The 25,360-nt window shown below is 52.3% G+C and overlaps 2 protein-coding genes and 1 pseudogene across 3 annotated transcripts in view; all 3 read left to right on the top strand.

Moving 5' to 3' along the window:
* MAP3K14 (mitogen-activated protein kinase kinase kinase 14) overlaps positions 1–10,824 on the top strand; it is a 41,900-nt gene extending 31,076 nt beyond the window's left edge. The window contains exons 7-16 of one of the 2 annotated variants that reach the window (XM_068531140.1): positions 1,419–1,548; positions 1,778–1,909; positions 2,322–2,426; positions 3,743–3,906; positions 4,388–4,538; positions 6,615–6,695; positions 6,861–6,967; positions 7,402–7,546; positions 8,725–8,825; positions 9,188–10,824. In XM_068531140.1, coding sequence (XP_068387241.1) covers positions 1,419–1,548; positions 1,778–1,909; positions 2,322–2,426; positions 3,743–3,906; positions 4,388–4,538; positions 6,615–6,695; positions 6,861–6,967; positions 7,402–7,546; positions 8,725–8,825; positions 9,188–9,352 — 1,281 coding nt within the window. In that variant the 3' untranslated portion in view covers positions 9,353–10,824. Of the gene's footprint in view, positions 1–1,418; positions 1,549–1,777; positions 1,910–2,321; positions 2,427–3,742; positions 3,907–4,387; positions 4,539–6,305; positions 6,696–6,860; positions 6,968–7,401; positions 7,547–8,724; positions 8,826–9,187 lie in introns of both variants that reach the window. The other variant, XM_068531139.1, reaches the window with a different exon arrangement.
* On the top strand, positions 10,706–24,850 carry SPATA32 (spermatogenesis associated 32). The gene is given in 9 exon segments (XM_068531753.1): positions 10,706–10,739; positions 11,232–11,355; positions 11,607–11,719; positions 11,823–11,879; positions 11,882–11,905; positions 21,875–21,929; positions 22,754–22,808; positions 23,130–24,121; positions 24,766–24,850. Coding segments are annotated over 9 exon segments (1,539 nt in total).
* On the top strand, positions 18,646–19,540 carry LOC137754636 (nucleoplasmin-3 pseudogene; annotated as a pseudogene).
* Positions 24,851–25,360: the final 510 nt, after the last annotated feature.

Below are 25,360 nucleotides of genomic sequence, written 5' to 3'. Positions count from 1 at the left end.
TAGTAGTTTGTGTGGTGCCCCCAGATGTCAATCGTTGCTGTTTCCCTCAAATGCAAAAAATACCCTGTAACCCCCTTCCAAGTTCTCTGCAGTGCCCCAGGGCGCTTCACCCCACAGTTTGGGAGCAGTAGGATTAAAGACATTTGCTAATACAAGTCCGGTTGGTGAATTAGTTCCAACTCAGTTTCAGAGCTGGAAACACTGACAGGGAGTCAAAGTTCATGTGAGTTGATTAACCAAACCAGATATTCTGCAGGTAACCAGAAGAGGGACATTTTCCACTGACAGGCTAAAGTCCAAACGCTACACAAGTCAGCAGGTCTCGGAAGAAAACTGCCAGGCCCTGACTGACGGCTTCCAGGCTAGTTTTGTTACCACTCATGCCCCCTGGTGGCACTTCTCAGGGCTAACATGAGAACCAGCTGCAGCCGGAAAGGACGAGTCTCTATTAGGAAGTGTAAGCATTTAGTAAGCTGCGCTTATTTGAGCTGGAGGGAGGAGGCGGGGAGCTGGCATTTCCTGAGCACCCACTAGTTGCCAGGCCCGGTGCTGGTTATCACCCCTCCAGATCCCCACTCTACCCTGGAGCAGATGCCACTGTCCCCACCGTTCACATGTGGAGCCACATAGCTTGGGGGAAGTGATCTACCTTTGGAAATGGCCAAGCCAGGGTCTCAGCCCAGGATGTTTGTATCCAAGGCCTATTTCTTCCCTCCATGTCATGCTGGTCCCTGCAGAAAGGAGTGGGGGGTCCCTGGCCTGCCAGTCCCCTGCAGGAGGGGCCTTGGCCAAACCCCTCCCCATAGGAGAATCCTCTCCTATGCCCAGATCCTGGGGAAACAGCTGCAAACAGAATAAACAAGCACTGCCCCATCTACGTGGACATTTTAGCCCTCCGGGGAAAAGGCAAATAATTATGAGCAAATAATAAGTGCTGAGAAGGATGCTGAGGACCCAGGGGCACTTGACAGAGCCAGAATCTTGGCCGCATCAACTCTGGCTACAGAAGCCCAGCATCTTAAGAGTAGAAGTGGTTGTTGATACACAAAAGGTCCCATGACCTAGAAACTGTCCAGACATTTGGGCTGGGGAAAAGAAAGTTCTGTGTTTGGCGGATCTCTGAGGGTGGGCAGCATGCCAGGGGCCTGGATAAGGATTTTAGTTTTTGTGACTATATTTCCATAGGCATCAGCACTGCAGAACTTTAATCAAGTACTAGGCGTTGACCCCGACCCCCAGGGGGCACAGTTTAGTCTCTAAGGGTCCAGTAGGCCCACCAGGGCCCCTGCCTGGCCTCAGAATCGTCACCGGGAACATCAGCGGTCTCTGTGCAGGGAGCTTCAAGGGTCCTGACAGGATGCCAGGGAACCAGCCCTGGTCCGTCACCCGGACTCACACCCACCTCTGGGCCCTTCCAGGTGCGAGTTGAAGTGTTTCGGGCTGAGGAGTTGATGGCATGTGCGGGATTGACCTCCCCCAGAATCGTCCCTTTGTATGGAGCTGTGAAGGAAGGTCCTTGGGTCAACATCTTCATGGAGCTGCTAGAAGGTAAGGAGCCAGCTGCCGCTCCTTCTCCCTCCAAATTCAGAGCCAAGGGTTTCCCCGAGTCTTGCCCAGGTTGACCCTCGTCCCCAGTCAATCCATTTTTAATCTCTTGACCCTGTGACATCGGCAAGAAAGGACTGCTTTCTACCACCTGCCCTTCGAAGGCACTTGCCCTTGGCTGGCTTGCAGGCCTGGAAAAGCCCCATGTAAAGACTGGCCATTGGTCTCCTAGGTGGCTCACTGGGCCAGCTCATAAAGCAGAGGGGCTGTCTGCCGGAGGACCGGGCCCTTTATTACCTGGGCCAGGCTCTGGAAGGGCTGGAATACCTCCATACCCGAAGGATTCTACATGGAGATGTGAAAGGTAAGGCTCCTTCCTCACCCCACCCTGCCTGGTTTCCTCCCAGGTCTTCTCGGCCTGCTCCAGTAGGAAGGGGAAGTGTGTTCTCCCAGCCCTCAGCCTGGCACTGTAGTTTCCAGTGGGTGATGCCCACAGAGAACAGTAGATCAAGCTCCTACCACACTGGTGACCACTGGGGGAGGGTGGGGACAGCAGAGCTGAGTGGCACTGTCCACTCACCCTCAGTGATCCTGCCTGCTGCCTGCATCCCGGCTGAACTGATTCCCTCCTCCCTCCCTCCATGACTAATGAAAGTAATCAGAAGCAGCAGCTGCCATGCAGGGTCAGCCAGAAAATCGCCTCGCCGGAGGTGCAGATTGGGCCGGGGCCCTTGGTGACTCACCTGTTCCTCTTCTTCCCGGGGGTGGCCTGGCAGCCGACAACGTGCTCCTGTCCAGCGATGGGAGCCACGCAGCCCTCTGCGACTTTGGCCATGCTGTGTGCCTTCAACCCGATGGCCTGGGGAAGTCTTTGCTCACAGGTACGCCCCTCCCCACCACCGCTCCCCACAATGGTAATAGCCAGTAGCCTTTGCTACGCATTAGCCATGCGCCTTCTCCTGTACTTTCCTTAATGGCAATCAGAGATGTGAGCACTTTAGGTCCACCAAGATACTTCAGTCCCACAGCAACCCTAGGTTATCATGAGGCTTTTGTTGTTAGGCTTAAATGCAATAATGCATGTCAGATGCTTGTTTCTGATGTTCCTGTTATACAGGGGAGGGAACAGAAAGGCTGGGTGCCTCGCCCGAGGTCCCCAGGTCTCCTATCTCAGAGCCCCCAGAGCTCCACCCCTCTTGTCCAGCCTTTTCTGGGGAGCTGTGCTCCCAGCCTGCGACCTCAGCCCTCCTGTGCCTCTGAGAGCACAGTCTCTGAAAGCAAAATGGGAAGGCTGACCAAGGGGCTGGGGCTCAGTAGCTGAAGAAATCCCTGTTTTTAACTTACATTCTTCTGATTATCAAAATAATCCATACCCACTGTAAAATATTTGGCAACTACAGTGTTAAGTGGTATGGAAGGGGAGGAAAAAAGAATTCTCACCATTCCTCTTGCCCAGAGAGATAATCGTGAATATTTTAGATAATTCCCTCCAGGTCTTTTTTTTTTCCATACATAGTTAAGGCCATTATAACACAATTTTGTGCCCTGCTTTTTTTTTTATTTATAGCATTAGCATAAAATTATTTCATTTTGACCAAAGGAAAAACAGTCTTTTAGAAGTGATTCTTTGTTGTTAAAGGACTGTTGGTAATTCTGAAGATGTAAATTGAACATGGACACCTGCCCTCCACTTTGAAAGAACTGTAGTGTTTTCTTCTTATTACAAAAATATCTTTTCTAATATCTTTTGCAGAAAGTAAAGCTAAGCAAAAATAAAAAATACACACCACCAGAAAAAAATACTGTTCACATCTGGCATCAATCTTTCTAGTCTTTTATGCATATAAGTTTTCTTTTTCCTTTTTTTTTAACCTACATTTTAGGAACATCATACCACTAATCAGTCTTCTACAACCGAATTTCCAGTGTCTAGGCCCCTCCCCCTTTTTGGAAAGCACTTTAAGGGTTTGGTCCACAGGGCAGAGCCCGTGTTTTGGATGATATATTCTTTGTCCTAGTGCCCAGGACAATCCCCGACTTGGCTCAGCCCCAGCAAGTTTGATTTGGAGGCTTTATCTCTATTTAAAGTACTTTGAGACAGTCAGGGTGTTTCAGGAATTGACTCGGGTGGTCATTGCCGAGGCTTCTGCCCATCAGAGTTCACAGTTGCCTTTTCTGTCTCTCCTCACCTTCTCAGGGGACTACATCCCCGGTACAGAGACCCACATGGCGCCAGAGGTGGTGATGGGCAAGCCCTGTGATGCCAAGGTGGACATCTGGAGCAGCTGTTGCATGATGCTGCACATGCTCAATGGCTGTCACCCTTGGACCCAGTACTTCCGAGGGCCGCTGTGCCTCAAGGTCCGTGACAGCACCTGGGACAGCCAGCAGGGCCACGGGGCCCAGGCCGCAGGCTTGATGTGGCCTCCCATTTTGGCCGCTCTTCAGTGGCAGATGGGAGCAAGCAGAGGCCTCATCCTAAATGTGGGATCCTGACTAAAATACTTGGCTACTCGAATCTGAGGGTCCAAGGGCAGATCCTAGGTGAGGGGTCTTCTTGGGTTCATGGTTCAGGGCTCTCTTGCATCCACACCCCGGGCCACCTCTGCCTGCCTCCTGACAGGCTGGGCCTGGGGGTCATGGGTGCCTCACCCCCTGGCTCTGTGCTGTCCTACCTTTTCTTGGAAAAGTCCCAGCCCTCACTGTAGCCCAGGCCACTCTAGTCCTTGCGACCGACCCCAGCACAGCAGGGCAGGGGAGAGTGGAGAGGAGGAAGAACAGAAAGCTGGGGGCCAGGAAGTGATGGGGAGGCAGGCCTCATATGTTGCCTTTTGACCCCCAGATTGCCAGCGAGCCTCCACCTGTGAGGGAGATCCCGCCCTCCTGTGCCCCCCTCACAGCCCAGGCCATCCAGGAGGGGCTCAGGAAAGAGCCTGTCCACCGAGCGTCTGCAGCGGAGCTGGGGGGGAAGGTCAGCCTGGCACTGCAGCATGGTAAGAGCCCCATGCTGGCTGCAGGGGGCGAGAGAGGCGGCGGGGTCGTGTAGTGGCTAAGAGCAAGGTACTCAGCCTCTCAGAGCCCTGGTTTCCCCGTCTAGAGCATGGGCATGACACCAACCTCGGGCTTGTTAGGAAGACTGAGGTCACGTGAGTCAAAGTGCTTAGTACTGTGCCTTGTATTGTGCTTAGTACTGTGTCTTGATGCAGAGGCTGTGCTCAGAGATGGGGCAAGGGGTTACAACATATAAAGGGAGGCTTGAACTCATTAGTATCAGAGAATGTGAAATAAAGCCAGGTATCACTTTCTAGCCATTTGTGTGGGGAAAATCAGGAAGTTGGTGTCACACCAAGTGTTGGTGGGGATGAGGGACAGTGGCCTTTAGGCTCTGCTGGAGAGCACCTGGCAGCACTCTGGCAGACGTCTGTAGACCCGGGACCCGGGACCCAGCACCCCGCTCCAGGGCACACCGCCAAAGAAACTCTGCCCAGGTACATGAGGGGACACGCCTGCGGATGCACGCTGCAGTGTCGTTCGTGGGAGGGGAGTCGGGTGCAGTCAGGTGTCCCTCCCTGGGAGCTTGGAGAGGCCAAAGGTGGGGGTGGAGGGTGGGGGACACTCCACGCAGCACTCACAGCAGTTAAAGCAACTCAGTGCTCATGGGGCAACCTGGCTGGATCTTCAGGCCACAGTGCTGGCTGCAAAGAGGACCAACAGAGCGAGGCCTAGAACACAGTGCCTTTTCTGTAAATTAAAAATTGATAAATAGGGCTTCCCTGGTGGCGCAGTGGTTAAGAATCCGCCTGCCAATGCGGGGGATGCAGGTTCGAGCCCTGGGCCGGGAAGATCCCACATGCCGTGGAGCAGCTAGACCCATGCACCACAACTACTGAGCCTGCGCTCTAGAGCCCGCGAGCCACAACGGCTGAGCCCGCGTGCCACAACTACTGAAGCCCGCGCGCCTAGAGCCTGTGTTCCGCAACAAGAGAAGCCACTGCAATGAGAAGCCTGCGCACCACGACAGAGCGTAGCCCCCGCTCGCCACAACTACAGAAAGTCCACGCACAGCAACAAAGACCCAACGCAGCCAAAAATAAAATAAATGTATTTTAAAAAATTGATAAATAAAAACAACACATGCTTTGCAAGAATTCGATCAAACCCAAAATGACATGTTGAACATAAGAGAACATCAGCCGGGGGCGGAGTAGGGGGTGGCAAGGGAGAGACAGTGGTTATGGGAATGAAAGGGAATAAGTAAAACAGAAGAGAGACTGCATAGCCCCCCGACGCCAAACATAGATGGTAGTTGTAATGGCCCCGGGGCTGAATTGCCCCCCACTCCAGAGGTATGGTGTCTTCAGGAAGCACTGACTATCGGGAAGGGAGGGGTAAGAGAGACGGAGGGTCAGCGAGGCCCATTCGCCTGGGAACTCTGTGTTGGCATTACCCCAGAGCTATTTTTAAATCTTCTCTTTACTATTAATATTAACAAAGTCCTTCTCTGGAGCCATTCTGTAATTTTTAAATTTGCAGTTGTTACCTAGGAGGAAAATGGAATAAAAGAAATACTGTCCTAGTCCCGTCATCGGGGCCATCTTATGGAAGAGGCCTCCTCTGGAGACCACGCACTGCCCTCCAAAGCCATGTCCTGGCCGGGCAAAAGGTCACCTCACCCACCCGCTTCTGGCCCTCTTCTGCTCAGGAAAGGCCACCTGGCCTGGCCCATTTCCACCTCACCACATGTGCTCTCTGTTTTGTAGTGGGAGGTCTGAGGAGCCCTTGGAGGGGAGAGTACAAAGAACCAAGACATCCGCCGCCACTCCAAGCTTACCCACCGCCAGGCCAAGGGCACCCTCACCAGACCCTATGTGCCCCACCAGTGGAGCTCTCGCCAGGGGAGCTCTCTCCAGAGGCCCCAGGGCCCCAGCCAGCTGAGGACGCAGCAGGCGGGGCCCCTAAGCTCCAGCCTCCTCCACCCCCGGAGCCCCCAGAGCAGAACAAGTCTCCCAGCCTGCAATGGGGCAAAGAAGAGTCCGGGACATGGGAACCACTGGCTCTGTCCTCCCTAGATACGGCCCCAGCCAAGAACTCCAGCTCACCAGAGCGGAAGGCAACCTTCCCCGAGCAAGAGCTGCAACAGCTGGAAATAGGTACGGGCAGCCACGGCCTCCGGGCCCCTGAGCACGGGCCTGGGCCCTGCAGCAAGGCCTGGGCTTCGTCCTCTTCCCCAGGGTCAGCAGTCTGTGCAGAAGAAGGCTGACGGCACAGCCAGACCCTCCCAGTCTTTCACAGCCGTCTTCTGCCTTTCTCTGCAGAATTATTTCTGAACAGCCTGTCGCAGCCATTTTCTCTGGAGGAACAGGAGCAAATCCTCTCATGCCTCAGCGTCGACAGCCTCTCCCTGTCAGATGACAGTGAGAAGGTGAGTCGGCCGTGGACCAGGAGCCGGGGCACAGGGCAGGTGGCTTTGTGTCCGGCCAGTGAAGGGGCCGCGTGCAAGTAGCGGGTAAAGGGCAGGTGACAGGATTGCCCATTCCTTCTGGGAGGGGTCCTCACTGGGGCAGGGGTCCTGGTTTCTCAGAATGAGACAGTCCATCTCCAACACACCTGGGAATTAGGGACTGGTTTGGCTACTAGGATAGTGAGGGGAAAGGCTTGGCTTTGGTCCCCATAGAATTACTGTTCACCCTCCTCCAGCCCAAGGGCCCCTCAGGAACTCAGTCCTGTGCTGAGCCCCAGTGCTCAGGAGAGCCACGCTCCAGCCTAGGACATGGGCACTTCCTCGCCAAATCAGACCAAGGCCAGAGATGGTTCCCTAAGCCCAGGAGCCTCAGTCTGTGCCCACTCTTGTTTCAGAACCCGTCCAGAGCCTCTCAGAGCTCGCGGGACACCCTGAGTTCCGGCGTGCACTCGTGGGGCAGCCAGGCGGAGGCCCGCAGCTCCAGCTGGAACATGGTGCTGGCCCGGGGGCGGCCCACCGACATGCCGAGCTATTTCAACGGTACAGTCACCTGACCCGCCTGGGACTGGGGAGTCTGAGAGTGGGGCACAGTGGGGAAGGGAGAGGAAGGCACCTGGCACCCAGAATTTGAGGTACCTGGCCATTAAGTTGGTTTAGAGTAAAGGCCCTGATCACCCAGAGCCTTTCCTCATGGGGCAGTCGAGGACCATTGCCCCTTGTGAGCAGCTGATAGAGTCCCAGAAGGCCTCTAGCTTGGGGCAGAGAGCAGTCTTTCCTGGCCTGGAGTCCAAAAACTGAGCAATTAATGTCTTCTAAAGAGAAAAGGAAGAACAGGACCCCATGAGTTTTAATCAAGAACTCAGCAATAGGGGCTTCCCTCGTGGCGCAGTGGTTAAGAATCCACCTGCCAGTGCAGGGGACGCAGGTTTGAGCCCTGGTCCGGGAAGATCCCCCATGCCACAGAGCAACAAAGCCCATGCGCCACAACTACTGAGCCTGAGCTCTAGAGCCCGTGAGCCACAACTACTGAAGCCCGTGCGCCTAGAGCCCGTGCTCCGCAACAAGAGAAGCCACCGCAATGAGAAGCCTGTGCACCGCAACAAAGAGTAGCCTCTGCTCTCCACAACTAGAGAAAGCCCGCGCACAGCTACAAAGACCCAACGCAGCCAAAAATAAATAAATATTAAAAAAAAAACAAACAAACTCAGCAGTAGGTTTGCTGAGATCCTCCTCTGACATTTGAAGTCAGAAGATGAGAAGGACAACATATGTAGAACTCTGTTTTCAAGCGTGGTTGCAGAGGTCATGTTGTGATTTTGATAGAATGAGGGTTTCATCAGCTCACGGTTCCCTGGGGACAGTGAGACTCATGTCATCAAGCCCCCATGCCTGGGCAGAGGCCGCTCCACCTCAGGGACTTACAATCTAAGTTGCCCACAATCTAATTTAAGAATCTTTGTGTCCAGTTCCTTTCTGCTTTGTAAGTTGAAATACTACTTTCCCACAGGAGCCAACCTTAGATCTTTGCACTGTGCAGGCCAAATTCCTGGTGTTGACAGGAAATGGGCAGTAAGAGCTAGCAGGGGTATAACATTACAGCCACTCCATCCTCAATGTCATCTCTGCAGCTTCCCCACAGCCACCTTGCTTCCCCCTACATAGGGCGCCTTAGGGAGCTAGCAGCCGCTCTCCTGATGGTCACCTTACCTGCCTTCTAGGTGTGAAAGTCCAAATACAGTCTCTCAATGGCGAACACCTGCACATCCGGGAATTCCACCGGGTCAAGGTGGGAGACATCGCAACCGGCATCAGCAGCCAGGTAAGGGGGCAGGTACACGCTTAGGGGCAGAGCCCCACAACCCAGTGCACCTAGCCCAGTCATCCAGGAAGGAGGCTTTTGAATAAGTAGAAATGGCCCCAGAGGGAATAGTTGGCCCCAGAAGTCCCCCGGGGTCCCAGGGCAAGACTGGCCGTGGTGACTGAAGGGTCCTCAGGATCCACACTTGGGCCAGGTGAGATTCTCCAAGTGTTCCAGAATGAAAGGCAGATGATACCTCAGGGCTGCCTACTCGGCTGGAGGGAGGTGTCTGCCAGCACGGCAGGAGACCATCAGTACCGCACTTCTAGGAACCTTCGGTGCCCCTTGCCACTCTCAGGCCCATTGGTTTGCTCTGCCCCTAGATCCCAGCCTCAGCCTTCAGCTTGGTGACCAAGGACGGGCAGCCCGTGCGCTACGACATGGAGGTGCCAGACTCGGGCATCGACCTGCAGTGCACCCTGGCCCCTGATGGCAGCTTCGCCTGGAGCTGGAGGGTCAAGCACGGCCAGCTGGAGAACAGGCCCTAACCAGCCTTCCACCACTGGCTCCACTCGGCCAGAAGCGACCTTCCTTCTCGGTGCTCAACGCTGCCCCTGAGACACAGGCTCAGCCTGCCTGCTCCCAGGGGTCTGCCAGCCCGTGGCTCAGCGGTGGGACCAGGGGCTGGCAGCAGTAAGGTGGGGCTAGCAGAACACCTCCCAGGATCTCCCACCTGTGTCCTGCCTGAGCCCACATGAGGAGGAGGAGGAGGAAGGCAGGAGGCCTCTTCCCATGGGGAACAAAGAGGGTCTTCTCTGCCTTGGTCCTGACAAGCTGGCCTGACCCATTCGGATCAGTGACCACTTGCTGGCAGTCAGGGGAGAGTGGCTTCCGGCCCAGGTCCCAGAGAGGTGGGCGAGCCCCTCCCTCGGCTTCCAGGCGGGTATGAGCATCTAATGACCTACCCCCAGGCCCAGTACAGGACGGGGGCAGCAGGTGTGCCTACCCTTGGGTTAATGGAGGGGGCCCTCTGGCCCCCCTTGGCCGGCCTTGCCTGGCCATCAGCCCCCCTTCTATCTCTAGGTGCTTTTCAGACCAGGTCAGGGAGGGAGGAATGCCTGACACTGGGGGTCTCCCTGGGAGAAAACACCACACTTCTCAGGGAGCCGCAACCCAGGCCCTGAGCTGAGCTCAGCTTCAGCCAAGGACCACAGAAGGCATTCAAGTGACATGGTTCTCAGTCCCTAAGCACATGCCCCTTTGCTGCTGGCCACCAGTCTTCCCCAGAGCAGCAGGCCCTGAGCCCCAACCGCAGGCCCAGCACCGCCCCTGCCCAGCTGGCACTCGGCTTCCTCATCTGTAGTAGTGAAGGGTGACATGAGACCTACCTGACGGGAACGGTCTGAGGACAGAGCACGATAGACTCGAGAGAAGGCAGCAGATGCAGGCGCTACTGTTACCCAGGCCACGGCTCTCAACATCCTCACATGAGCTTCCCGAGACACTCACTGATCCTGCTGCCCCTGGTCTCGGGGGCACTGCCAGCTGCACTTTGCACTCTGATGACCTCAAGCACTTTCATGGCTGCCCTCCAGGAGGGCAGGCCAGCGGTTCTGCATGAGCACAAGCAGGCCAGGAGATGGGGTGAAGGGACTCAGCTCTTGACCCTTCTCCATGCATGTGACTCCTCAAACCTCCTTCAGGTTTCTTTAAGGTGAGCACCCCCTACCATCACCCCAGTCCAGCCTCTTCTTTCCAGGGGAGCTGATCAGCACTCATGTAGCATTAATCAACTGTGAATTGTTGCGGGGTGAGGGGATGTCCCCTGAGATTCCATCTGGGGAGAAGCTCATCCCCACATTTTGCCATGGTGGCCTCTGCCCAGCTCTCCACATTGAGCCATGCTGCTCCCCAGGGAGAGACCCCCGGCCCCCCGTACGTGAAGAACTGCAGCCTTGGTCCTGCAGAGTTGAGACGTTAGAGAACTCCTCCTGAGCAATAAAGTTTGCAGTAATGATAAGTGTGTTTAGGCCACGGTTGTCTCCACTCACGCCTGCCTGTGTGCTGAACCTCACATCCTAACAGCAGCCTCCTTGTGCCTTCTTGGTGGGATCTTGTCAAGTCTTGCCCCGTAGGCAAGGACTGTTTTCAGCCCTTGAATGGGGCTGCTTTTCGCACCACTCCTCCCAGTTGGTGCTTCCAGTTCCGCCTCTGAGCTATCCATTCAGACCAGTTAGGCAAGATCCCCCACCCGGTGACAGCAGGGAAGTCCCTGGCAGAACGCTGCCAGGCTGAGGGGAGGAGGAGGAGGATGTCGAGGCCTGGGCACTGACCCAGCAGGGATAGGTGGGGGCAGACCACATGCCCAGAACAAAGACATGCCCCCCCTCCCCCCCACTCCTCTGTCCCTGAGGTCTGGCTTCCCAGGAACTGAACTGGGAGTGAGCCTGCGCTCCCAGCCCTTCCAGCCACCCAAGTGTCTGCAGGTGATCAGAGATGACTTTCCCAAAGTCGGTTCCCTGGTGGTGGGAGAGGACCTGTCTGAGGATGGGTGCCACCAGCACACAGGGTGCCTTATCTAATCTGGCTCTACACCCCAAAGCTGTGCCCCAGTGTGTGTGCACTGGACACACGTGCACAACTTGGGGTAAAGGTGGCAGGTTCAGCAGGTTCTTGGAGGGTCCTGGGCGCACGGAAGGGGCAGTGGCCTTGTGCCAGTGTGCCCAGGGCAGGTGCGAAGTTCAGCCTAGCAGACCCCAGGCTTACAGGTCGCTGCCCTCCACTGCTCTGGGCCTGCTGCAGAGAGCAGAGCCGCCCCGTGTCTCCGGGAGAGGGGCTCCGGCTGCGGGGCGAGGTGGGGCAGCCCAATCCAGAAGATGCCCCCCAACCGCCAAGCCCACCCACGCGCCGGGATCGTGAGCGCTGTTCCCTGCCCGCGGGGTTCGTGGCAGGGATGTCACAGAGGCGGCGACATCACAGACGCCGGCGCCCCGGCATCTCCACAGCCCGCCACCAAAGAGCGCACTGGAGGCGGAGGGGCAGCAGCCACCAGCCCGCTCCCCGCCTTCCCGACGGAGCCTCGGTCAGCATGGGGGTGACAGGTGGGAGCGGGCGGGCGCGCGGCGAGGCGGGGCCAGGCGTGGAGGGAGGGCCGGGGCAGGAAAAGTGAAAGTGAGGGGCGGGGCGCCGGGGGCGGGGATCGGCCATGGCCCCTGCCGGCTCCTGAAAGGAAGGTCGACCCCAGCCAAAACCCTCGCGATCCCCGCGAGGATGAGGGGAGGTGCTACCCTGACCACCACAGCCACCCAGCGTTGGCCCTGCGCGGTGCACAAGCGTGTGTGTACACACGTGCACACCGAGGGGTGGAGGCCGCAGACCCGGCGGGTTCTTGGAGGGCTTCAGGGTACCCAGAAAGAGCAGTGGCCCTGTGCCCAGAAACGACACATGAATTATCCCAAACTGCCGAGAACCACCCCCAAATCAAATCAAGTTGTTCCTGGTTGATGCTTGGAGCTTTTGCAGGGAAAAGCAATCTGCTTCAACAGATGTTTACTGAGCGCATCCGTTGTGCTTTGCACTCTTCTGTGTACCAACGAGCAAAGATGTTTGCCCCTCAGGGCCCTGGATCTCCCAGGTTTCTAATAATGAGGGCTCAGATCCCCCCCACCCCCGAAATGGAGGCTTTCTTCTCAGGACCTTCTCTCCCAGGAGGACATGGGCCAGCCTTCAAAACGTGCCAAGAACCAACTATCAGAGAGCAGCTTCCCCCCCCCCCCCCGACCCCCGTCCCAAATGCCTAAGGCAAACAAATTGATGCAGACAACTTAAATCACTCCTGCAACATTTATTGCACCCCCTTCAGGACTTACTCTTTTTTTTTCTTTTTCTTTTTTCTTTTCTTTTTTTTTCTCAGCAGAGAACAGTATTTTATTTTATAAATTTACTTATACATTTATTTATTTATTTATGGCTACGTTGGATCTTCATTGCTGTGCGCGGGCTTTCAGTGAGCAGGAGCTACTCTTCTTTGGGGCGTGCGGGCTTCTCATTGCAGTGGCTTCTCTTTGTTGTGGAGCGTGGGCTCTAGATGCATGGGCTTCAGTAGTTGTGACACGCAGGCTCAGTAGTTGTGGCTCCCGGGCTCAGTTGCTCCGCGGCATGTGGTATCTTCCCAGACCAGGGCTCAAACCCGTGTCCCCTGCACTGGCAGGCAGATTCTCAACCACTGCACCACCAGGGAAGTCCTATTTTATTTTTTAATTGTATAGTTGATTTACAATGTCATATTAGTTTCAGGTGTACAGCACAGTAATTGTTATATATATATTTTTTTCAGATCCTTTTCCCTTATAGGCTATTACAAAATGTTGAGTATACTTCCCTGTGCTATACAGTGAGTCCTTGTTGGTTATCTATTTTAATATATAGTAGTGTGTATATGTTATCCCTACCCCCCTGCCCCCGCTTTCCCTTTGGTAACCATAAGTTTGTTTTCCGTGCCTGTGAGTCTCTTTCTATTTTGTAAATAAGTTCGTTTGTATCTTTTATTTTTTTTAGATTCTACATATAAGTGATATCATATGATATTTGTCTTTCTTTGTCTCTCTCACTTCACTTGGTATGATAATCTCTAGGTCCATCCATGTTGCTGCAAATGGCATTATTTCAGCCTTTTTAATGGCTGAGTAATATTCCATTATGTATATATATACCACATCTTCTTTATCCATTCATCTGTCCATGGATATTTAGGTTGCTTCCATGCCTTGGCTATTGTAAATAGTGCTGCAATGAACATTGGGGTGTATGTATCTTTTTGAATTAGAGTTTTCTCCAGATATATGCCCAGGAGTGGGATTGCAGGATCATATGGTAACTCTATTTTTAGTTTTTTAAGGAACCTCCATACTGTTCTCCATAGTGGTTGTACCAATTTACATTCCCACCAACAGTATAGGAGGGTTTCTTTTTCTCCACACCCTCGCTAGCATTTATTATTTGTAAGGACTTAGTCTTGTGCTAGGCCAAGTCTGATGAGTTAACTAAAAATTAAAATGTAGGTTGGACAGCTAGGTTTATCACTGAGATGACGACAATGGAGATTTGAGCTGTCAGGCATGAGTAGGATTTTGTCAGGAGAGAGACTTTCTGCATATCAGAAATAGCATGTGCAAAGGCACTGGGGCACAAAAGACCCTGCCATGCTCCAGGGTGTCTTGGGCTTGGGGCAAGGCAAGGAACTGGATACCAGGAGATGAGAAAAGAAGGCAGAGGTCAGACCATGCAGGATCTTTGAGGCCACCCTAGAGTCTGGACGTGAGCAGAGGCAGGGGTGATGCAGCAGGCTCACTCTGCAGTCATTGAGATGCCCAGGTTGGAGTGGGGAAGGGGGTGGGGGGACATGGTTCAGTGGTCCATCTAGAGGCCTAAAGAAATTTCAGACAGCACAGTGGTTAGCACCACAGGGTTTGGAGCCAGTCCGATTTGTGTTCAGGTCATGGTACTGCTCTTAAGAGCTGTGTGACTTGTGCAAGCTTCCTCATCTGTAAGAGGAGAGTCGTGGCCACCTGTGCATAGAGTGGCTCTGAGGATTGAATGTGTGCAAAGCACTCAGAACTGAGTTTTGAGGGGTAGTGAGTCCTGGGTTTGTGTTGACTTTGGTGTCGGAAGAGAAGGTCAGCAACAGCGGTGGTGGGAAGGTCAGAAGCTGGGGAAGTGAGAAGGTCACAAATGACCCAGGTCTCTAATTGGGGTGATAGGATGAAGGATGAATCAGGCAGAGAAGGTTATCGAGAGATGAGAGATTGGAAAGGAAGACAGGTCAGACATGCAGAACCGTGTTGGCCAGGCTAGAGTCTGGACACCAGGGTGTGAGGTTGAGGTCAGAAATGGGGGATAAACCGCAGGGTTTGGCAGGGTGAGAGGGATAAGGAAACCATTTTTTTGCACAGACTTTTGTTGAGCATCCACGTTATGTCTGACTCTCTGTGTGGAGGATCAGAGATTCAAAGTGAGCAACCCACGCACCCGACCCACCTCTAATTTGGGGTCAGCAAGAAGCTGTGTGCTTAGATAGAAGTCCACAGGGGTGGGGTGGGGGCAATTGGACGAGGAGTCCCTAGCTCAGCACCTCGAGGTAGAGTCTGGAAGGTCTTCAGGAAGAGGTGAATCCTGAGCAACGTCACAATAAGAAACAGGGGAATTCCAGGCTTTGACAAGGAATCCGTACTGTTTTGTACAAGGTGAAGTTGAGGCCCCCTGAGGGAGAAATGTGTAATCAGTGATTGCAGTTTGAGTCTAGAACTCAGGAGAAGTGAGAGTAAGAAATAGAGATTGGAGGGTCTCCTGCGGTCACAGCCACAGGCTTGAAAGCTCCAAGGGGGCAGAGACTGTGTATGTTCATCACTATCTCCTCCTCCCCTAGCACAGTGCCTGGCCAGTAGCTGGGGCTCAACATTTTCTTTTAACTTTATCAGAGAAATATATGCATGTGGTTAAATAGTACTGAAGAGCTTATTCAGTGATGAGAAACAAGAATCCCCTATACCACACACCCCCAGCCTCACTTCTCAGAGCAACCACTCTTGTTTCATGTGAACAGTTTTTCTGCCTAGTTCCCTTCTTATCTCTCTACAAGCTCACAGGCTTTTTCTTGGTTTATCAGCTCTAGACATTACCACTTTCTCTCTAATGGCACCACCCTCCCCCATCCTCCCAACTTCAATTGTTTTTAGATATGCTGATAACCTTTGTAAATTTAATATACTTATATCTTTATTTTTTTATCAACTTTAGAGAATATCTTTTGACACCACACATAGTAAGATGAAGTTTTTAGTGACCCTACCTTTCCCTTCAGCTTTCCTCCCTGCCTTACACCTCCTAAAGCCTCTAACCTGTATTTTTTTTTTTAATGTCAAGGTTGGTAACATTCATATTGTCCCATAACCATAATTATGTTTTCCAGATTTTGTTTATATATTGATTCTAAAAGTTGAAAGTTAATAAACAGGATTTACCTTATTGTGACTACATAACAACTGTTCACTGCAGGACCAGAAAAGGTAACACAACTACCTTTTCTTTCTCATGCAGCTTTTTGTTTTTCCTGGAGTTTTTAGTGGCCTTTTCCTTGTACTCTTTGCTTTTATTATAGTCTTTGTTTTCTTCAACCTCTACATCTAGCCAACTACCTTGTCAGGTCTTCTTTATTTCAGAGACCTACTGCCCAGGATCCTCTATTCTCCTGCACCAATGTGTACTGGTTGTAGGCCTCTATACAGTTAACATCTGGGACTTAGCTTCTTTCCGAGGGTTCACACACTATTTCATTCCTGACTCTCTTGTTTTACACCTTTATTTTGCTTTAGCACAGCCTCAAATAACTCCCCCCCCCAAAAAAAAAAAAAAAAAAAGAGGGGGTAAATTTTCCGAGTTTTCCATGACTCAAATGATAGTTGGGCTGGATATAAAATTCTAGGTTAAAAACCATTTTCCTCAGAAATTTTACAGACAACCTTTGTTGCTAACTCTGCTGCCAATATGATTCTCCTCCCCTTGTAGGTGACTTGTTTTTCCACTTAGAAACAATTAGGAATCCTTTGTTCTTGGTGCAATGAACTTTTACAGCAAAGATCTTTTGACATCTGTAGTGCTGGGCATTCAGTGAACTCTTTTAAGCCAATGACATCCTTCAGCTCAGGGAAATATTGATTTCTCTTTTCTTCTCCATGTTCTCCATTCTTTCTGAATCCCCTTTCTATAACCCAGAATTAGATTTCCTTTTAACTTTATTTTATTTATTTATTTTTGGCTGCATTGGGTCTTCATTGCTGCGCATGGGCTTTCTCTAGGTGCGATGAGTGGGGGGCTGCTCTTCGTTGCGGTGTGCGGGCTTCTCATTGCAGTGGCTTCTCTTGTTGCGGAGAACAGGCTCTAGGCACGTGGGCTTCAGTAGTTGTGGCTCGCGGGCTCTAGAGCGCAGGCTCAGTAGTTGTGGCGCACAGGCTTAGTTGCTCCGCGGCATGTGGGATCTTCCCAGACCAGGGCTCAAGCCCGTGTCCCCTGCGTTGGCAGGCAGATTCCTAACCACTGTGCCACCAGGGAAGCCCTAGATTTCCTTTTGATCCTTTTCTCTCACATTGTCTTGATATTTTGGTTCTACTTTCTAGGAATATTCTCTGTATTTTATTTTCCAATTCTATTTGCCAAAAAGCTCTTTCTTTTCTTAATTCTTTTAAAATAGTATCCTGTTCTTGTTTTCTGGATGCAATATATTGTTGAATATCTTCATTTCTGAATCTCTGAAGATGATTAGAGTTTTTAAGTTTCCTCAAGTTTCTCAAATTACCTCTGGTACTCTGGAGTGCTTTTTTCTCTTGGTCTGTCACTCCCATGTTAGCAGTTCTCTCAAATGCCTGGTGATGCTTGGTTGTTCATGTGTAATAGTGAAATCATAAAAAGCTATTTGGGAACCTATGACTTCAGGAGCATATTGCCTGGCAGATGTCACTTTAGGGTGACCAGACAGGAATCAGACATATCTCTGGCTGGTTCAAGAAGACCAACAAAATTGATAAATCTCCAGCCAAAATGAACAAGAAAAAAAGAAAGACAAAAATTACTAGCATGAGGAATGAAAGAGGTGACATCACTACAGATTCTGTAGATATGAAAAAGATAACAAGGGAATATTAGGAACAAATTGTGCCAATAAATTTGACAACTTAGGTGAAATGGATAAATTCCTTTAAAAAAAATTACACACTCCAAAAGCTGACTCAAGAAAAATAGATATTCTGGGGATGGATAGTGTTGGTTGCACAACAATGTGAATGTACTTAATGCCACTGAACTGTGTACTTAAAAATAGTTTTAAAAGGGCAATTTATGTTATATATATTTTACCACAATAAAAAAGAAGAAATAGATAGGCTAAATAGCCCTGTATCTATTTTTGAAAGTTGAATTTGTAATTAAAAATCTTCACACAAGGAAAGTCCAGGCCCAGGTCCACAAGCTTCATTTGTGATTTCTACCAAACATAAGAAGAAATAATATCAATTTTACACAAACTGTTTCAGAAAATTGAAGAGGGGTTACTTCTCAACTCATTCTATGAGGCCAGCATATCAAAACCTAACAAAGACATAATAAGAAAAGAAAATTACACACCAATATACCTCGTGAACATGTATGTGAAAATCCTTTTTGAAAGTTAGCAAATCAAATTCAACGATGTATAAAAAGATAGTACATCATGATCAAATGAGATTTATCCCAGGAATGCAAGATTGAGTTAACATCTAAAAAAATCAATTTAGGGCTTCCCTGGTGGCGCAGTGGTTAAGAATCCACCTGCCAATGCAGGGGACATGGGTTCAAGCCCTGGTCCGGGAAGACCCCACATGCCACGGAACAACTAAGCCCATGCGCCACAACTACTGAGCCCACGTGCCACAACTACTGAAGCCCACAAGCCTAGAGCCTGTGCTCTGCAACAAGAGAAGCCACCGCAATGAGAAGCCCACGCACCACAACAAAGAGTAGCCCCCACTCACCACAACTAGAGAAAGCCCGCGTGCGGCAATGAAGACCCAACGCAGCCATAAATAAATAAAAAAATAATTTTTTAAAAAAATCAATTTATTTCACCATAAAAAAATTATAAAAGAATTATTAACAGAATAATATGTAACATATGTTAACATAATATATGCTATATATAACTTACATAATATATTAACAGAATATAAAAGAAAAACCATGTGATAATCTCAATAAATTCAGAAAAAGCATCAGATAAAATCCAACATCCCTTCCTATTTAAAAATTAGGCAGCATGGCCGCCGGCGCTGCCGCCGCCTTGGCCTTTCTGAGTCAGGAGAGCCGAGTCCGGGCCGGGGGGGATCGGCGGTCTGCGAGTCCCTACCCCGGTCACTATGGACAGTTTTTTCTTCGGCTGTGAGCTCTCAGGCCACACCCGCTCTTTCACCTTCAAGGTAGAGGAAGAGGATGATGCGGAGCACGTGCTGGCTTTGACCATGCTCTGCCTCACCGAGGGGGCCAAAGATGAGTGTAATGTGGTAGAAGTCGTGGCCCGGAATCATGACCACCAGGAGATCGCAGTCCCTGTGGCCAACCTCAAGTTGTCCTGCCAACCCATGCTCAGTTTGGATGACTTCCAGCTCCAACCACCTGTAACCTTCCGCCTGAAGTCAGGTTCTGGCCCTGTGCGGATCACTGGGCGGCACCAGATTGTTACTATAAGCAATGATGTTTCTGAGGAAGAGAGCGAAGAAGAGGGCAGTGAGGAGGAGGAAGCTGAGTTGTGCCCCACCCTGCCTGCCAAGAAGCAGGGGGGCAGGTTCTAACCCTCCCTGGTCAGCTAGCTGCCTGCCACATGCACATGCACCAGGTTCCTGTACAAGTTTCAAGAATTTTGTGTCTTCTCCATTGAAGAGGATGGGTAGTGGTGGGGTGGGGTGGATGGGGTTTGGTCTGGTGCTAGGAGAGAGGGAGTCCCAGTCTCCATAGTGCCCTGGTGTTCTAATCCTGTACCACACCCGGAGCTTCCCTTTTCTTCAGGAGTGGGAGGAACTCTGAACTTCCATCCTGACCCTCTCTCCCCACTTGCTTATGAGGTTGGAGGTCAGCATCTGATGCTCAGGACTACACATTTTTAACATTTTTTTACATTTTTGGATAAAGGTTGAAATAAAGTGGTGTGGAGTTTTTTCTGCAAAAAAAAAAAAAAAAAAAAAATTAAGTAAACTAGGAATAGAAGGGAACTTCCTCAACCTGACAAAGGGCATCTATGAGAAAAATTATAACATTATACCTCGTGGTGAAATACTGAATGCTTTCCCCCTAAGCTCAGGAGCAAAGCAAGGATGTCCACTCTCAATTCTCTTCAACATTTTACTGGAGATTATTCTCAGTGCAATAAGGCAAGTAAAGAAAATTAGAGACATCCAAGTTGGGAACGAAGAAGTAAGACTGTGTTGAGTCACGAACATTATTGTTCACATAGAAAACCCTATGGAGGGCTTCCCTGGTGGTACAGTGGTTAAGAATCCGCCCGCCAATTCAGGGGACATGGGTTTGAGCCCTGGTCCGGAAAGATCCCACATGCCACAGAGCAACTAAGCCCGTGCGCCACAACTACTGAGCCTGTGCTCTAGAGCCCGCGAACCACAGCTACTAAGCCCGCATGTCACAACTACTGAAGCCCCACGCCTAGAGCCCGTGCTCAGCAACAAGAGAAGCCCGCACACCGCAATGAAGAGTAGCCCCCGCTCACCACAACTAGAGAAATGCCAGGCGCAGCAACGAGGACACAACACAGCCAAAAATAAATAAATAAAATAAATAAAAATTAAAAAAAAAAAAAAAGAAAACCCTATGGAATCTAAAAAAAGTTACTAGAACTAATAAGATTTTAGGATGGTTACAGGATACAAGATCAATACATTTCTATATAATAGCAGCCCACAATTGGAAATTGAAATGATTTCATGCACTACAGAATGTCACTTGAATCCCTAATAGAACATCCCCAAGTTGGGTACAGAGGCCCCAAGTTGAATCAACCTCAGACTTTTGCTTCCATCCCCCAGTGCTGCAATGAGGTTTACACCATAATAATTTCTCCCCTTCTATCCATATTCAGTTGCTGTTTATGGAAGGGTTAAGGCTGCAGGTGTTGACTAAATTTCCCAGGGAAACTTTGTAAAGCAAGCAAAAGAAGGCTCTGAGGTCAGAAGCCTGAGGAATAGCAGCACTTGGGGCAGGTAGAATTGCAGAGGAAGAGAGACGTGGGGAGAAAGCCAAGGGATGGTCGAAGGAAGCACGGTGGTCAAGGAGGTGATGGGTTCTGAAGAGACCACTGAGCCCACCACTGTGAGCCTGTCCCTGGTGTACTCTTAGCCCAGCACTCTGGATCCCAGGCCCAGGCTGAACATGGAGGAAGCCAAATCCCAGGAACAGCACCAGCCTTGCAAGGACACTCTCCAGCCTCTACATCTCTAGGGAGAGGCCACAGCACACTCTAATCCTTCTGGTCTAATCCTGGGAGCAATTCTTCTCAGCCAGAGCCAAGGCTGTCACTTCCTGCCACACTCCAGGCTCGTAGGGACCCAGCTTGCCCATTGCCATGATGGCCCCACCATCAACTTCTATCCAGTATGCTGGGGAGCAGAGAATGGGACAGCCTGGTGGCCCCTATCCCCAAAAGATGAAAAAGAAGCTTCTGCAATAAAAGATACAAGCTTCCAGGAAGGGGACTGGGGCGGGGGCACCTCCCCCAGGGAGTCAGTCTCTCCTGCAGAGGATGATTGGAGCTCATAAGTAACCAGATGGGTGTCAGCATCACCTCAAACCAAGCACCTGGGGTGAGAACTCTGGCCCAGAGCTGGAGATAGATGACCCAAGGGTGTGATGGTGTGAGAAGCCAGGGGAAGAGAGGACAGATTTCAGGGCAGGAGAGGCCAGGGTTAGAGTGAGTGGCAAATCTGAAGCCTGGCCAGAGAGAGTGGAGAAAGGGGGCAGAGGGGGCAGGAATGGAGAAAGGTGAAGTTCATCTGGGGTGTGACGGGGAACCCCACACAGTTGTAGGCTCCAGGGTAGGACGGCATGTGGGACAGGGGAGTAAAGAGTTCCTTGAGTGAAATCTGCATTCAGGTCCTGACTTCCTGAATGATCAGCTGAGGGACTTTGGGCAAATGAACCTCTTCTCATTTTTTGTGTTGAATCAATGAGCTAAAGCATATAAAGTGCGCCACACAATACCTGGGCTAGAAGCCCTCAAAGAACGGAAGTGACCACTGTTAGTATTCGCCCTAATGGAGGACAGTGATGGATCACGGAAGGTGGAGGGAGCAGACGTGGAGGATAGGGCTGGTGACCCTGGCAAGGGAGGGCGAGGAGACGAGGGGCAGGATGGGCGAGGGGATGGCACATGGGCTTAGGTGAGGGACAGGGAGGGAAGGGGTAGCTGGAGCAGAGCCACCAGCCCGGGCTCCAGAACCCCTCAGGGACTGTCCCCGCCCTCACCTCCTTCTCCCTGCCAGGTGCCAATGGATTTCCCTGCTGTGACAAGGAGTCGGTGGACATTGTCGATACACAGTGAGAACTAGTCCCCCCATCATCGTAGGACCTCTCCCCAGCCCTCCAAGATCACCAACCCTCACTGGCTGCCATGGCTGTGAAGTTTTCATGTGTACCCACCCAGGATCTCCCTCTATCTTGCCCGTTTCCAAAATCTCCCCAAGGGCAGTATCCAGGCCAAAAGGCAGCAGGGGCTGGGCGTAATATTCTCCTCTGCTTCTGCCCCCAGCCCCTGACGTTTGAGGAGGACTGAGGGGTGGTGGGGCACACCCAAGACATGGATGGGACCTGACCCCTTAGAGCTGCATTTCTCTGAGGACAGAGCTGTCCAAGGGAAGGGTGGGCAGTTGCCTAAAGACGGAGGGGGGTCACAGTGGCTGAGCGCTGAGGGCAACGGCCAAGATGACAGCAAAATACCAACAAGAACCAAGGGCACCCTCCATATACACCCCTGCATGTCAGATCTGCCAAGCTGAGAGCGGGCAGGTCCTGGAGAGGGCGTTGCTCTGGGCTTTCCCCTCTGTGGGGAGCCGCTTTCAAGGGCGCTGGCTCACTGGAATGCTGGATTAAAATGAAGATTCCTGGGCCTCACCTCCAACCAACTGTATCCCTCTTTGCGGGTGGCGGGGGGCAACTTGGCCAGCTCTCTAGGCGCTTCCTGAACTCACTGAAGTTTGAGAATGAGTCTGGAATTCTTGGTGGGAGTGGGCACAGACAGGGGAGTGAGCTGAGGGCATCTTGCCAGCTCGTGTACAAGGCAGGGGGCCTTAAGGACTCCAGACACCGTCCCCTGAAGCCACCCCATGGAGCCCTGTCACACACTCTGTCTCCTTCTGTCTTAGGGCTGGCATAAACCAAAACCAGTTCCAACCAATACAAGAGGAAGATGACATGGAGGTAATAATGGGCAGCATCACATCTTATGGGGAGGTGGGAGTCCAGGGGCAGGGCTCTTTGGGGCCCGTCTTCTCTAAAGCCCGACCAGCCCCTACCCTGGACAATTCTGGGACCCTAGCACCAGGCCAGTGTCGGCACGAGCGCGCACACCTGCCCTCACCAGCTGCCCACACCGCCTCCCTGCCCTAGGCAGGTCACTTGGAAGAGGCAAGTGTGGGAAAGGAAGTGAGAAGAAGCACGAGGGGGGCAGGGCAGGGAATGGGTGACGGGGAGGACTTTGGGGGGCAGGCGCCTCCTCAGCTTTCTGTTGAAACCTTTCAGCTGGAGAAAGAACTGCTAGAGCTGGAGCCCCCAGACAAAGAAGTCCTGCGCCTAGACCCAGAACTGGAGCCGGAACGGAAGCCCAAGCCTTTCCCGCAGCCAGAGATGCGCCCGCTTCTCATGCTCAAGCCCGAGGCCAAGCTGGACACAGAGCCCAAGCTGAAGGTGGTTAACTTGAAACCCTTCAGTGAAGACCCTGAGCCACAGGGACATAAGACAGAGTCACTCCACCCCTACATGGAAGGGCTAACGCAGCAGGACATCAGCCGATGGAGTATGAGGTCAAACTCCAGCTACCTGAGTACCACAGAGGAGGACCCGGTGTCCACCGACCACCGCTCCCTCTGTGTGCAGACCTCCAAACACCTCTTCTGGGCAGACAAGTTCGTCCAGGCCTCAGAACACAGCCTGCAACAGGCTATCAGCATGCAGCCCATCAAGGAGAGCACAAAAGAGACCGCCTGCCACCCAGACCAGCCGTCGGCCCCCAAGGACACTGTGTGCTCCAAGAAGCAGAGCCAGGCCCCCAGTGCCCAGCCAGCTCTTTCAGACAAAGTCTCCCAGCAGCCTCCAAGCCCTCAGCCGTCCCCCTCCCCACAAACCATCAGCCTGGCAGAGCTGATCAACGTCACATCTTCCCTGGCCATGGCCTCCTCCAGCAGGATGGACTTGCCCAATTTGGGGCATGTGGTCAAAGCCCCACTCCAGATGGCCATGAAGCCTTCCACAGAGCCCACTGTGGATCACACTGCCCAGCCCACCGTGAAAGAGCCAGAGCAGGAAAACCTCACTAAGGATGTGCTAGAGAAGCCACCAGAGGAACCACTAGAAGCCAGGGAGCCGCAGGATGCTTCAAAGCAGGAAGACAAGCACTTCCCTCACCCTTACCTTGACTTCAGCAAGCCAGGGTTCAAGAGGGCCACCATTGAAGGGGAAGTGAAGTTTCTCCAGCCCCCAAACATGTCCCCTCAGCCGCAAGGAGCTGGGAAAGAGTAAGTGAGGCTGGCCCAAAGAGTAAGTGAGGCTGGCCCAAAGCTCCCCCAGGAGGGGGCTGTGTTATGATGTGCAGGTGGCCCCATTCCTCACACAGCCAGGTGGGGGTGGGGACAGTGGAATGAGGGACTGGCTGGGGGATGGGTGGGCTGTGATGTCTCAACCTCAGTGACCTCATAAAGGCTGCTGGAAACAAGGTTACGGTGGGCTGAGGCGCAGTGCCAAGGCCAGGGCTGGAGGCCTGGGAACCATGGAGGGTAAGCGCTCCAGGGCAGGGGCAAGGACCTGGGTTCAAAGAGGGAACTAGAATGTCGTCCTAGCGTCAGGAGGCTTCTCACCCAGAGTATAGACAGCCTCACCCTCACTGGAAATGCTCAGGCTAGTGTCTTCCCTACTGAGAACCCGATGGCCCCAGCCCTGGGCCCAGGACACCTCCATCAAGCCAGGAATGAGGAAACAGGGCTCCCCAGCACCCCGTGCTTCCTGGTGTTGAATGAACACAACAGAACACCAGCTGCCCATCAGCATGGCAGGAAGAGGCCCTCTTAGCCCCAGGGCCTTCCTCGGAGAGGCCTCTGGGCTCACCCCTCTCTTTTGACCTTCCCACCAAAGCCCAAGTGACACTCTCTCTTTTGCATTGCAGTTCGGGAGGGAGTCCATTATTGCTGAAAATCCATTTTAAGCTGTCGTCCCCCACTTCTCCAGAGAAGACTAGACAACACCAGTAAAGCCTCCATTGCTGGCCCCCGGCTCAGACTTTTTGTGCAAATGCTCCTGGACCAGTGAACTCCTCTGGCTGCGGCATCCTGGTCTCGATTTTTTTAGGGATGCCACCCCCACTGTAGCTACCCCAGCAGCCCCTGCCCCCTGAGGGCTCTGCCAGCCCTGTTTTGTGCCTGCTCACTCCCCATGGCTGGTCCCACTTCCCCTGCACCTAGCCGGACCTCCCAGCCAGCAGCAGACTCATGACTAGGGCAGGCCTCAGTGGTGCCCTTTCTGGGGCTTCTGTTTCTTAGATGTAAAAGGGGGCATGTTGGGATCGCCTGAGGCAAGAGCCTGCTGGGGGTGGGGCTGGGCAGGTGAGAAGTCTTCTGGAAGGAGTTCTTCCTGCTTCTCTCCATGGGGAAGGCCTGGCATGGGAAAGGGGTGGTGTCCAGGGCTTGAAGGAGGGCAAGAATGAAGCTAAAGGATTGGTCCTCCAGGGGCCACCGCCTTGAGTCCGAGGTACCTCCAGCGTA

The sequence above is a fragment of the Eschrichtius robustus genome, chromosome 20 (genome assembly GCF_028021215.1).
Source record: "Eschrichtius robustus isolate mEscRob2 chromosome 20, mEscRob2.pri, whole genome shotgun sequence".
Lineage (NCBI taxonomy): Eukaryota > Metazoa > Chordata > Mammalia > Artiodactyla > Eschrichtiidae > Eschrichtius > Eschrichtius robustus.
The sequence above is the reverse complement of the archived record's forward strand: the minus strand, read 5'-3'. Positions and strand labels throughout refer to the sequence as shown.